The sequence below is a fragment of the Hypanus sabinus genome, chromosome 13 (assembly GCF_030144855.1).
Source record: "Hypanus sabinus isolate sHypSab1 chromosome 13, sHypSab1.hap1, whole genome shotgun sequence".
In the NCBI taxonomy this organism is placed as follows: Eukaryota; Metazoa; Chordata; class Chondrichthyes; order Myliobatiformes; family Dasyatidae; genus Hypanus; species Hypanus sabinus.
In genome coordinates, this window is record NC_082718.1 from 56,048,518 (window position 1) to 56,063,263 (window position 14,746).

Here is a 14,746-nt window from a genome sequence, read left to right on the forward strand (position 1 = left end):
CAGCAGTAGAAGACTACAAACATTTAATTAGTGGTCACTTCATTAGGTAGAGGAGATATTGAATAAAGTGGCCATTAAGAGTATATTCTCATTCTGTTATTGCTTTGACCTCATATTACCTTAAAACGCTGTTGTGAAATGATCCGTATAGATGGCATGCAAAATAAATTTTTTTCACTGAACGTTGGCACATGTGACAATAATTACCCGATTACCAAACTGGCAGTGAATCATTAAGGAAAGTTATTCCATTTTTAGTTTATTTCATTTCCAGATCCAGTAAGATGGTGGCATGCTCAGGTGCAGTGACCTCTCTAGGGCCAATGAATGATGTTTCTGTCTTTTTTTAAATGTCTTTTTTATGATCGCAAGGCAATGTTGGACATTAAGAACTTGAAATGATACAGGTCTATCCCATCCGTGAGTTTCTCATTGCTGGAGGAGCTGGGCTTGCTCCGGACTGTTTTGCTGCCTGCTACAGAAAGGCATCAGAATTGCTGTGTGAAGGCAGTATGGACTCTAACAACAAGTGATTGTCTTGGATGTTTTTCTTGCGATCGCAGGACTCTCTTGGACGTTGGTACTGCAAGTCTGGATCACTGGTTTACTGGCACGGGAGCTGTGTGGCCTCGACTGCAGTGAAAGCTATGCCTTATGCCACAGGCTTGCCTGTTGCAGCAATGCAGGAAGGGAGTCCAGAAGTGATGTCCATACTGGATTAGGGCTGGCCCCATCCATTGGTGCTGCCCTCCAGTGTTCAACTGGTGAAGGATAACTGCATTCCACATGTGTGTGTGTGTACATTTGTCTGCGGACTGCTGAGAACTGCTTATTCTTGCTGACAACATCCATGTCATCCTTGTACCATCAATTTATAGGACATACCAGTTGGGACTTGGTATACAAACACACACACACACACACACACACACACACACACACACACACATCTGTGTGACTGTATGTTTATTGTTATCTTAAATGAGCTATATGTGCCTTGTGCTATGTATGACTGATGGTACTGTGTTTAGCACCACGGCCCTGCAGGAACACTGTTTAGTTTGGCTGTGTTCACAGGTATTTATGCATGGTTAAACGATAATTAAACTAGAACTTGATTACTTGGGAGAATTCAAATGCCTCATCAAGGAGACCATGAGTATGAAGTAAATGCTGCCCAGCAGCATGGAGAGATCTGCAATTGTGGGAAAGTTGTACGCTTCCTCCAATTGCTTTAATCAATTGCAAGAGAGAATGCAATATAGTTCGCTTTAATTGAACAGGGAGCATCATTGCCCTTCATTACCATCAGATGGTAAATTTTAATATGTTGCAAAAACTATCCACTCTGGCCAGTAAATCTAGATACATAAAAGGTCAGCACCATTGTCAGATTCATAGGAACTGGTAATAAGGTCCTTGCCCTGCTCCAGATGTTGGTTTCACCAAACTTGGAGTATCCTTTTGTGCATTGCACTGTACTGCTGCAGCAAAACATCAAATTTCATGACATTTGTCAGTGATGATAAAAATTATTCTGATGCTGAATCTGTGCAGTTGCGGTTTTCCATTTACAGCAGGGGTTCCCAACCTTGTTTATGCCTTGGACCCTTACCAAGGACACCAGGTTGGGTAGTCCTAATCTAGGGGAAGGATTTCATTGAACTAGAAAGGGGGGCAGAAATGATTTGTAAGGCTGTTATTAGGACTGGTGGGTTTGAGTTAAAAGATGAAACTGGATAGGCTAGGATTATTTTCCATGGAGCTTAGAAGCTAAGAGGTGACCTTATATTGTAGAGTTTTATAAAATCATGAGAGACGTAGGTGGGTAGTCACAGTCTTTTCTTCAGGATAATTGAGCTCAAAACTAGGGCGCATAGTTTTAAAGAGAGAGGGAAGATTAAAAAGGAATCCGAGGGGCAACTTTTTCACACAGAGGGTGTTGGACATATGGAACAAGCTCCCAGTGGAAGTCACCAAGTTGGGTACAGTTATGACATTTAAGTGGCAGTTTGAGAGAAAAGGGGGAGGAAAGGTTTAGAAGGCTATGGGCCAAACAGAGGCTCCTTTCCACGGAACGCACTAGACGGTAGCGCGATATTAATACGCAGCAGCCTCTCCGGACTCTGGATTGGGGATTGCCAAACGTTATGTGGATTTTCTGGTGTAGTCTGTTTTGTCATATGCTTTTGTGATATCATTCTGGAGGAACGTTGTCTCATTTTTTAACCGCATTGCATTTGTGGTTTCTAAATGACAATAAACTGAATCTGAAATGAGACTAGCCCAGTTAGGCAACTTGATTAGCATGAAATATTAAGCCAAAGTGCTCTTTCCATGTTGTATAACTCAATGGCTCTAAGAGTAGAAAGTATGTTTCAGGAAGAATGTCCTAATTGGAGCATATTTACCTCACACACAAATAATTCATCCATATGTTTAATATAATCATGTCATCTAAACTCATCATCAAACTTCAAGACCTGAGCCTCTGGATTTCCCTCTGCAACTGGATACTTGGTCTCCTTATAAGCACACTGTAATCCACGGGGACCTGCTCCTTGCTGGCCATCTACGCTGGTGCACCTCAAGGCTGTGTACTTAGCCCTATGCCCTGCTCTCTATGTACACGTGACAGTGTGGCTAAGCACAGCTCTAATGCCAAAGGCAAAATCGCTGATGACACTATTATTGTTGGACGAGTTACAGGTGGCAATGAGTCAGGATGCCAGAGCAAGATGGTTGGATGTTTCCACAACAACAACTGGAGGTGTTTTGCTCTGGGGTTGTCTGTGTGAGGGGGTGCATGGGTGGTATGAGTGGGAAAGGTGTGTTCTGTTGTTCTTGTCTTGTTTTATTCCATTGCTGATGATGCTGCTGCTTATGTTGTCCTGCTGAACATTGTGGACGTGCTATTTTGGTGTCAACACTTGGAACTGTCCAAGAACATCCTTATGTGTGTAGGTTATTAATGCAAATAATACATTTCACAGTATGTTTAAATGTACATGTGATGAATAAGTTGGAACCTGAACCTGAAAAACCTCTCACTCAACATCAGCAAAACTAAAGATCTGATTTTAGACTTCAGAAAGGGGAAGGAACACCAGTTTGCATGGGGGGGGAGAGAGTCTGTAGCTTTAATTGCTGGATGTTAATATATTGGGGGACCAGTCCTGGGCCCAGTTCTTCGACTCAATTAGAAGAAAAGTACACCAGTGTTTTTAACTGTTTTAGGAGGTTTGGTTTGTCACTGAGATTTGTCACTTCTCATTGTATATCAAACTTCTGCAGGTGTACTGTTGAAAGTATTCTGGCTAGTTGCATCATGGTCTGGTACGGCAACCTGACAGTACAGGAATAGAAGTAGTTGTAGAGGCTAGTGGAATCTGCCCGGTACATCACAAGCATATTCTTCCCCACCATTGGTAGCATCTACAGGAGGCATTGCCACTAAAAGGCAAGATACATAATCAAAGATCTCCATCATCTGGGCCATGCCATCTTCTTGCAGCCACCATTGGGCAGCAGGTGCAGAAGCCTGAAGACCCACAACTCCATGTTCAGCAAAGTACATCTTTTCAACCAGTCAGGTTTGAATCAACTCACAAAACCAAAATTACTACTGCTTATCTGAACTAAAATAGATGTTTTTTTTTCTATTTGTGTATCTTTCTTGTAAAAATTGTATATACTTTGGTTTCACTTATGTTTTGTGAATGCTGCTTGTCTGACGCTCTGTGCCTGTGATGCTTCTGCAGGCGAGTTTTTCACAGCGCTTGTGCACACATGTACTTATGCATATGACAATAACCTCAACTTTGATTTAATCCTATTCTATCAGTGTGTCCTACTTTGTATGCTCATCTTCTCAGTCTGATTGAATTTTGGGGCAATATATATTAATGCACCCATGACTGAAAACAACAGCAAAGCCCTTTCACACCTGCTGCATCATATCCTGCATCTTAGTTGCTGGGTGCCCCTGAATATGTATTTCAATTGAACTAGGCACACCTGATATATGAAATGAGATGATACTTTAGTGCCTGTTTAGTGTTAACACCTAATTTGTCCCATTTTCCCTTTCAACTCTAAAGCATATTCATTTGTAATGCGGTTACTGCTCATGTCAATAGACCACACTGTTTGAACGTGTAAAATCTCCATTTTATTGATAAGGAAGTGTAAAGCAAACATTCGAGGAAACTTGAATTACGTATTTACAATAGTGCAATAGTGGCTGGTGTAGAGCCTTAAAGAAACCAATACCAATCTGAATGCATTCATTCATCCCAAGTCTGCCATGGAGGCCTATTCACTATTTTCATCTTGTACCATTTCAACAAGTGAAACAAGTCTTTCCAAACTAATTTCAGTTACTTTGTATTTTCTACCATTCTTAAAATTCCTTTTGTCATACCTAGACACCTGCTTCTCATTTGATTTTACTTTAAGATACAGTACTCATTAATTTCCAAAGTAACAATATCCAAACATTAAATACAAGTCTCTCAACATTTTACAATCACCAAAGGGGTAAAGAAAAGGCAGATTGATCAGTAATAACTGACAAATATAAGGAGTGTATGTATAGCATAATTATTACAGGTGTTTTTCCATTGTGTTTTGCACTGCAGAACAAGAACACGTTTGATATTTCAAGGCAATTTGTTCTTTCTTAATTGTTAGCAATGATAATATTAAGATCTTTCTTAAATCAGTATTTATACCAATAAGCACAAATTGTGGAAAATTATCTTCCAACTACTATGCTAGAAAGGGATTAAAAGAAAGAGGTCAGTAAAAAAGCAAGTTTTCAAACTCTCCATTACATCCTCCAAGTATTTTACAGCCCATGAATTATTTGTGAGGGCTGTCACTCTTATCGAATATGTTATAGGTTAATTCTAGATTAACAATGTCCATGTCTTATTTCAATATTGTTGGCCTCTGTGACAACATGCAAATGATGAGGTTTACTTCAAAGTCAACCAATCTGAAACCTCAGTTGCAGATATGTACCTCAGTGCAACCAGTCTGCTGCTTAAGTATTTATTGCAGCATTCAGTAATAATTCTATAGGCTTTTACAAACATACACATTTTTCTACCCCACAGGGAAGTTTTATGTTTGTGAGATGCATTAACAACTTGGATACAAATGGAAAAATGATCATTAAGTTTGCAAATGATATGAAGATTGGTGGCACAGTTGATAACAAGGATAGCTGTCCAAGTCCACAGCACAATATAGCTCAGCTGGAAGCTGGTAAATGGATTTTAATCCTGACAAGTGAGAGGTGGTGCTTTCTGGGAGGACAAACAAGAGTTGCATATACACAGTTATTGGGTAGAGCCCTAGCGAGTGTTCATGAACAGAGGGACTTTGGGCTACATCTCCACAAACCCCTGAAATGGCAGCACAGTAGATAAAGTGGTAAAGAAGGCATACGGAATAGTTGCCTTCAACGATAGTGCATAGAGTATAACAGCTGCGACGTCATTTATAAAACATTGGTTGGCTACATCAGGAATATTGTGTGCAGTTCTAGTTGCTACTGAATAGGATAGATATGATTACACTGGAAAGGTTGAGAGGGATCCACCTGCAAATTGTCTGGATGGGACCATTTTGTTATGAGGAGTCTGTGCTGTGGCTCAAGAGAGGGGAGCCATGGTGTCATAAGTAGCTAGCCATCTGGACACAAGCTGGGGTCTGATCAGCCCCGGCTGGATCACCTGGAGAAGGGTGGATGATGTTGAAAGATCCGAAACACCTGATGATTCCAGGAACATCACTGATGGTGTGTCCAGAAGCATCAGTAGATGTATGCACACAGCTATGGTTTGGGTTTGCTTCTGCTGGAATAGGGGAGCCTGAAGGGTGTCCTGATAGAGGTGTATACAATGATGAGGAAAAAGTAGAGTGCAGAGTGAATATCTTTTCCTCATGGTGGGGGGAGTCTAAGACTAGAGGGCATAGATCCAGGCTGAGGTGCAGAAGGTTTGGAATGGATCTGAGAGGGAGTTCTTTTTTAATCCAGAGGGGGCTGAAATCTGGAACATATCCTCTGAGAGGATGCAGAAGGGTGATGCTCTCACAACATTTAAAATGCATCTAAACAAGTACATAAATGATCAAGGCATAGAATAGTGTATACTTAATGCAGGTAAATAGGATCAGCATGCTGAAGTACAATGGTCAGCAAGGGCATGATATGCCAATTACTGCACTCAACAATATTATAACTCCATGAAAAATGTCTCAAATATTTTTCATAAGCAAAATAGAGAGGCATACTTGGGTGACAATGAGTGGTTGGGATCTATGAGTATGGAGAATGAGGAGAGAAGATATCCCTGAGATCCACAAGCAACCCTTTCCAATTGCTTATCCTTTCAATTTTGTTTCCCATTCCCAACCTGACGTCCACCTCCAGCCTCTGATTACTTCATTAGAATTCGAGGCTGGTTCAACAACCTTTTGTCACAAAGCTTCCCCGACATCCTCACCACCCAATAAACCCCCCCCCCCACACACACCCCACTGTGACATAAAGCTGATCTTCAGCTTTTACCACTTATGACCGCACTTGCAGTATCATCTCTCATTTATTTTTGGGGAAAAAAAATAATTAAAAAAATCACTTGCCTCATTTCAAAGGTGCCTTGGAGATTTGCCAGAATGCTGTCTGGATTAGAGAACAGGAGGTTAGGAACAGGAAGGGGTCAATAATTTTACTGGGTGTTTTTTATAGGCTGTCTAATAGTAACAGGGATATTGAGGATATTAGATATTGTGTTCAGGAAGGTTTCTTGACACAGTATGTAGATAAGCCAACAAGAGGAGAGGCTGTACTTGATCTGGTATTGGGAAATGAACCTGGTCAGGTGTCAGATCTCTCAGTGGGAGAGCATTTTGGAGATAGTGATCATAATTCTATCTCCTTTACAATAGCATTGGAGAGAGATAAGAAGAGACAAGTTAGAAATGTGTTTAATTGGAGTAAGGGGAATTATGAGGCTTTCAGGCAGGAAATTGGAGACTTAAATTGAAACCAGATGTTCTCAGGGAAAAGTATGGAAGAAATGTGGCAGATATTCAGGGGATATTTGTGTAAAGCTCTGTATAGGTATTTTCCAATGAGACAGGGAAGTTATGGTAGGGTACAGACACCGTGGTGTACAAAGGTTGTAATAAATCTAGTCAAGAAGAAAAGCTTACAAAAGGTTCAGAGAGCTAGGTAATGTTAGAGATCTAGAAGATTATAAGTCTACTAGGAAGGAGCTTGAGAAGGAAACTGGAGAGCCAGAAGGGGCCATGAGAAAGCCTTGGCCGGCAGAATTAAGGAAAACCCCAAGGCATTCTACAAGTATGTCAAGAGCAAGAGGATAAGATGTGAAAGAATAGGATCTATCAAATGTGACAGTGGGAAAGTGTGTATGGAACTGGAGGAGATAACAGAGGTACTTAATGAATACTTTGCTTCAGTATTCACTATGGAAAAGGATCTTGGTGATTGTGGTGATCACTTGCAGCAGACTGAAAAGCTTGAGCATGTAGATATTAAGAAAGAGGATGTGCTGGAGCTTTTGGAAAGCATCAAGTTGGGTAAGTCGCTGGGACTGTATGAGATGTACCCCAGGCTACTGTGGGAGGTGAGGGAGGAGATTGCTGAGCCTCTGGCGATGATCTTTGCATCATCAATGGGGATGGGAGAGGTTCCCAAGGATTGGAGGGTTGCGGATGTTGTTCCTTTATTCAAGAAAGGGAGTAGAGATAGCCCAGGAATTATAGACCAGTGAGTCTTACCTCTGTGGCTGGTAAGTTGATGCAGAAGACCCTGAGAGGCAGGATTTATGAGCATTTGGAGAGGTATAATATGATTAGGAGTATTCAGCCTGGCTTTGTAAAGGGCAGATCGTGCCTTTTGAGCTTAATTAAATTTTTTGAGGATGTGACTAAACACAGTGATGAAGGAAGAGCAGTAGATTTCAGCAAGGCATTTGATAAGGGACCCCTTTCAAGGCTTATTGAGAAAGTAAGGAGACATAGGATCCAAGGGGACATTGCATTGTGAATCCAGAACTGGCTTCCCTAGTTCCCTAGTGGTTGTAGACAGGGTCATATTCTGCATGGAGGTCAGTCACCAGTGGTGTGCCTCAGGGATCTGTTCTGGGACTCTTACTCATTGTGATTTTTATAAATGACCTGGATGAGGAAGTGGAGGGATGGGTTAGTATGTTTGCTAATGACACAATGGTTGGAGGTGTTGTAGATAGTGTGGAGGGCTGTCAGAGGTTACAGCTGGACATTGATAGGATGCAAAACTGGGCTGAGAAGTGGCAGATGGAGTTCAACCCAGGTAAGTGTGAAGTGGTTCATTTTGGTAGGCCAAATGTGATGGCAGAATATAGTATTAATGGTAAGACTCTTGGCAGTGTGGAGGATCAGAGGGATCTTGGGGTCCGAGTCCATAGGCTGCTCAAAGCAGTTGCGTAGGTTGACTTTGTGGTTAAGAAGGCGTATGGTGTATTGGCCTTCATCTATCGTAGAATTGAATTTAGGAGCTGAGAGGTAATGTTGGAGCTATATAGGACCCTGGTCAGTCTCCACTTGGAGTACTGTGCTCAGTTCTGGTCGCCTCACTACAGGAAGGATGTGGAAGCCATAGAAAGGGTGTAGAGGAGATTTACAAGAATGTTGCCTGGACTGGGGAGCATGCCTTATGAGAATAGGTTGAGTGAAGTCAGCCCTTTCTCCTTGGAGTGAAGGAGGATGAGAGATGACCTGATAGAGGTGTATAAGATGATGAGAGGCATTGATCATGCAGATAGTCAGAGGTTTTTTCCCAAGGCTGAAATGGTTGCCACAAGAGGACACAGGTTTAAGGGGCTGGGGAGTAGGTACAGAGGAGATGTCAGGGGTAAGTTTTTACTCAGAGAGTGGTGAGTGCATGGAATGGGCTGCCGGCAACAGTGGTGGAGGTGGATATGATAGGGTCTTTTAAGAGGCTTTTAGATAGGTAGATGGAACTTAGTAAAATAGAGGGCTATTAGTAAGCCTGGCAATTTCTAAGGTAATGACGTGTTTGGCACAACTTTCTGTGCCGAAGGGCCTGTATTGTGCTGTAGGCTTTCTATGTTTCTATGTTTTAACAAGCCTTACGGAAAAGTTTCAGTGAGCTAGGGCTTTAGAGTGACAAAGGACGGGAGGCAACTTGATAGACATACATAAAGTTATACGATTGAGAGAGTGGACAGACTTTCTCCCCAGGCAGCAATGTTCAGTAGCAGAACACATCCTTTTCAAGCAGGGGTTCCCAACCATTTTATGCCCCTCCCTTTAATAGAGGGGCCTGAGGACCATAGATTATGAGCCCCTGTTTTAAAGTGAGTAGAGGAAAGTTTGAGGGAGATGTCAAAATAGCTTTTTTTTACATAGAGAATGGCAAGCTCCTGGAAATTCCTGCCGGCTATGGTGGTAGAGGCTGGTACATTGGGGATAGTTAAGAGACTCTTAGATGGGAACATGGATGAAAGAAAAGTGGAGGGGTGTGAGCTATATGGGAGGGGAGGGTTAGTTTGATTGTGAAGTAGGTTAAAAGGTCACCACAATATCCAGGGGGGGGGGGGGCATTGCTGTGTAGTTCTGTGATGCTCTCAATTCTGATGCTACCTGTCTAGTTATTTTCTTCCAGCATTTTGTGCATATGGGGCATTGTTATTGTTTGGATATCAGCTGGAAGAGCTCTTCCACCATGAGGTTTAAAGCCCACAAAGTCTGGGTACAGTCAAGGGCAAGGAAAGGAAGTGTGATATGACAGAGACAGAAGGCTGTGAATCTCAAGAAGGTCACTATCAGGGACGGCTGACATCACACCTGAGAGCCATGTATCTTGAGCTGGTACGCAACAATCATTTGTCCTCTCCACTGCTGTTCTCCCTCTACACCAATGACTGCACCTCCTCCAACCCTTATGTGAAGCTTTTGAAGTTTTCAGATGACACCACCATCATCGGACTCATCCAGAACAGTGATGAGTCTGCATATCAACAGCAGGTGGACCAACTGGCGCTCTGGTGCAGTCGGAACAATCTGGAGCGGAACACGCTCAAGACAAAGGAGATGATAGTGGATTTCAGGAGACATCCCCCTGTTATGTCCCCCCTCACAGTCCTCGGCAGCCCTGTGTCCACCGTGGAGAACTTCAGGTTCCTGGGAACCACCATCTCTCAGGATCTGAAGTGGGAGCTCCATCCTGAAGAAGGCCCAGCAGCGGATGTACTTCCTGTTGCTCTTGAGGAAATATGGTCTGCCTCAGGAATTGCTGCCGCAGTTCTACACTGCAGTCATTGAGTCTGTCCTGTGCACCCCCATCACTGTGTGGTTTGGAGCCGCCACCAAGCAGGATAGAACCAGACTACAGCGCACAGTGAGGACTGCCGAGCGCATCATTGGAGCCTCCCTGCCCTCTATTGTGGACCTGTGCTCTTCCAGGTTGAAGAAGAGGGTGGGGAACATCATAAAGGACTCCTTCCATCCTGCACATGGACTGTTTGAACTGCTTCCGTCTGGTAGGCGCTTCAGATCCCTCCAGACTAAGATTAATAGGCACTGGAGAAGTTTTTTTCCTACTGCAGTCACTTTGCTGAACAGTTAACTGCCGGTTAACAGTCGGCTAACTATTACTTGGATTGCACTACCTGTATGGATAATCTATATTTTCATTTATATTTATCATTATTACTGTTATGAGCAGAGAGACAACATCTGCCGGAAGTAAATTCCTTGTATGTGCACAGGTACTTGGCGATTAAAGTCTGATTCTGATTCTGATTTGCTTGGACTGTAGTAAATCTGTTTGCCTCTTCTGCATGGATATCCTGGTAGCTGAAAGTGGAACTGTTGGATGTGAATACCTCCAAATACAACAATGGAGATGAAGAAATGCATACATCAGCCAAAGCATTTCCTCTATCCTACTTCTGATCATCACCTTTTGCTAAGTACAATGGCTTTGTCTGCTGGGTTACTTTATTTACTTGACCTGAGGCTAGAGTGGCTCCATTGCGTAATGGTTGTAGTTACTGACTGGTCTAAACCCAACATTCTCCAACGAGTATACCTATATAAATACAAACATCTTACCCTTCTATATATATAGATATATATATATATATATATATCTCTGTAGCCAACGTGCATCTCCAAACACGAGCAATTCATCTTTCGCAACATACACAAAATACTGAGGAACTCAGCAGGTCAGACTGCATCTGTGGAAATGAATAGATAATCGACTTCTGCCTGACCTGCTGAGATACTCCAGCATTTTATGGGTGTTGCTCTGGGTTTCCAGCATCTGTCGACTTCCTCATGTTAATAATTTATCTATAAGTTGAATAACTAAATATTTGAAACAATGCAAACCGTAATAAGTAAGGGGATGTATTGGTATTAATCCCAGTTGAATTGCAACACTTTTACCACAAAAAAACTTACTTATGATTACAATTCAACACGTAATTCTGAGAAGTTAGAATAAATCCATTCAGTCTCGTACAATGACATTTCTCTAGCACTGCGGTGCATTCTGTGGTTCATTAAGGTGAAAAATCAATCATTTTAAGGCTAATGCTTGCATAGTCTAGTTGGATGTGACATGTTATACTGACAGACATTGATTAAAGCAAAGACGGTCTTGGAGAGAAGGTATGAAAGTATGTTTTTTGACTTAAAGAAGATTGCATAACTTTAGATAATAAAAAGCAAAAAAAAACATTGTTGTTGAGTGAAAGAAGATTAACATGGAATACCAGGATTCACATATCAGCCTTTACAAAGGATGCAAAGATGCCTCCCTCATGTGCCAGGAGACTTTCAGGTTTATCATATTCAAGGATGTTGCCTCGTTTCATCACAATAACCAGGTCTGCAGTAAGGATGGTATGCACTCGGTGCTGTGGGGAGAGGAGGAACAATTAGAACGCAGCCCGCATCCACTGAAATGGTCGAACTTAAATACTTATTTGTGGATCACAAGTTTTAAGTCTCTTACACATTCTGAGGAGGAAGAGATCCAGGCCATTTAGCTCATCAAGTCTATTCTAGTATTAACCAATCCTGTTTACCCTTCTCAGTTGTTGAGACTTAAACCATTGATACACTATAATGACATTATGAAAAATGCTTGGATGATCCAACTAACACTAGATGCAGTTTAAAGGAAGAGAACACAGAAATATTTGTTTTACAACAATCAGAGATTTAAAACACTTGTGTGAAGATTAGACAAAAGATGCACAGCAAGCTCACACCAGCACTCACAGATGCAGAGAAGCTGAACTCAAGTCAGACAGATAATTGCCTTTGTGACAATGTAAAGGCTACTTTCTTCAACATGCTCTCTTGGCAAGTAGTCTCATCCAGCAGCAACTCATATTGGGAAAACTGTGAGCGAGTTCTCCACCCACTATGAAAAGGGAAGTCCCACCTGAAATTTATTGACATGAGTCCTTGTGTAGTGAGGCTGGGAGCCAAGAGGAACAGAGGGAAAGCTGATGCTTCAATGCAGTTATCCTGCATTTTGTTAGTTTCATACCAAGTGAATGCACAAATATCTTCACCCCTATCTACAACAGCAAGAAAAAATTACCAACTGCTAAATGCTCAAATTTCATCACATTAGCAGGTGGAACCAGGTGACTGAAGTTCTTCTCGTTTTCACAAGTTTATTTGCATTAGGTAGAAATCGAGAGGCAGTGCACCTGTGATTCCCTGATAAACCTTCCAATAGGTAATTGGAGAATTAGCTCTTACTGAAATTTAGAGTTTATTGGTTATACTTTCTTCATCGGCCTTAAGGGAAGTTAACTCACTTTCTTTCATGGAATGCCTGACAATCAGTCGAGTAGGGGTCCTGAAATTAATTTAGATAATCGGAGGTGATCCAACCCAGACAAAACAAAGCGATGGCATTTATCACTGAGACAACAAAGACCCAATCACAGAGTGTGAGACTATTGTCATGTGCAGGTAAATGGGGTGAGATCCCTCTTCCATTTTTAATTACAAATATGTTTGTGCGGCTTTATAATGATCTGGTTACAAACTGCAAGATTTGTTCAATTCAATGTTTTGGTCTGCTACAGTGGAACTATTATATCGGCTGCTAGCCCAGCAACGAAGCCAGCAACATTGAACCATTTACTCAGTTTCTCTCCCCATTAAATACTGTATGTCTTCAGTATCTTCTAATTTTATTCCAGATTTTCAGCAACTGCAGGTCTTTAAAAAAATTTTAACTGAAGCCTCTCAGTTAGTCTGCTCGCTGTGGTTCTGAAATAACACTTCTGATTTTTCAGTCATGTCTGGTAGCAGAGCTACAGAGCTCATCTGAATTAGGCCATGAGAAGTGTTTTTAAAGTATGATGGATTTTCCTGGTTGGCTTTGCAATCTGCTATCTCCATGTGAATATTCCTTTGTACTCTTGATTACCCAGCTGTCTTTGTGTTCACTTAAAGCTCTGTTGCCCAAACCATAACTTACTCTCAATACTGTTCACTCATCGTATCAGTGTCTTCTGGATAATTTAAAAATCCTCACACGTATTTTCAAAGCCCGTCATGATCTTGCCCCCTCACTTTCTTTTCCAGCCTTACTGGCCTTTGCACTGTTGAAATGCAGACATCTTGCACATTCCAGATTAATAATCATTCCATCCTTAGCAGCTTTGATTCTAATTGCCTTGGCTCTCGACTTCAAAATTCCCTCCTCAAATCTCCCTGCCACTCCCTTTGCTTTCTTAAGATGGTTACTTAATCAGCTTCTTTAGCCAAGCTTTCTCCTTCTAACCCTCTGTCAAGAATGTTTTTATTGATATCTCTTGTAAAATGACTCGGGCCATTTGTAGTGTTAAAGACATTTTATACATTCAAGTTATAGATATTCACTGAGTTGTGTGCTTATCTTTAAGTTATATATCTTAAACAAATACCTTCATTATTTATCAAAAAATTGCTGTTGAAAAAAGCTGATTTTCAGCTGTAGGCTCATTTAGTTGAGCTGGGTGAGAGAAATTAATCAGGGTTGTTACTGTGAGTAGAATTGGGTCGAGGGTTTAGAACCTAGATCCCACTTGAAGCTCTCGAAGATTATTTCTTCACCTACTTCAGAACAACAAATTGAGAATTCAGGATTCATTCCCTTAGGCAGTTGCACAATAGTCTGTTTCAGATTGGCCTCTTTTGTAAGTTTCACAATATTTGATGAATGTTTTTAAATTGGCAGTACAATATAGACAGTGCCATATCTAAGAGTTTTGGCCCATATCCATCCAGTACTTGTCTTGATTACTCATTAAAACACATATGGCATGATTTGGGGGAAGAAATCAGTTATGAGGTTGATACTGTCATTGTGAATACATAAAAATTTTAGTACTGTTTGTTAGCAGAAATTAGTTTGCAATCAGCAAGCACAGTTCATCAATTTGTCATGTTCCAACTACCCATCAAGTTCACAATTCGATTAAGAAATCAAAAAAAAAACTGCCAATCTCCTCAAGGATTTTTTTTGTCATTACACAGTCAATATTTACTTTCAGTACAGCTTTTAAGGCAAAGATGAATAACAAGCTAATCTATTACACTTGACAGCTGCTTGAGAGCCAAATACAATATCCAAATGCTTTCTCTGAATGTCAGAGAAATGCCAAATTAATCTGAATTTGAGGATTTG

The 14,746-nt window shown here is 41.3% G+C and overlaps 1 protein-coding gene across 1 annotated transcript in view; it reads right to left on the reverse strand.

The window, feature by feature from the left end:
* Positions 1-4,148: 4,148 nt before the first annotated feature.
* Positions 4,149-14,746, reverse strand: part of LOC132403882 (ATP-binding cassette sub-family C member 9-like) — a 190,982-nt gene continuing 180,384 nt past the window's right edge. The window contains exon 41 of the mRNA XM_059987658.1: positions 4,149-11,966. Within this exon, the coding sequence (XP_059843641.1) occupies positions 11,829-11,966 (138 nt within the window). The 3' untranslated portion in view covers positions 4,149-11,828. The remainder of the gene's footprint in view (positions 11,967-14,746) is intronic.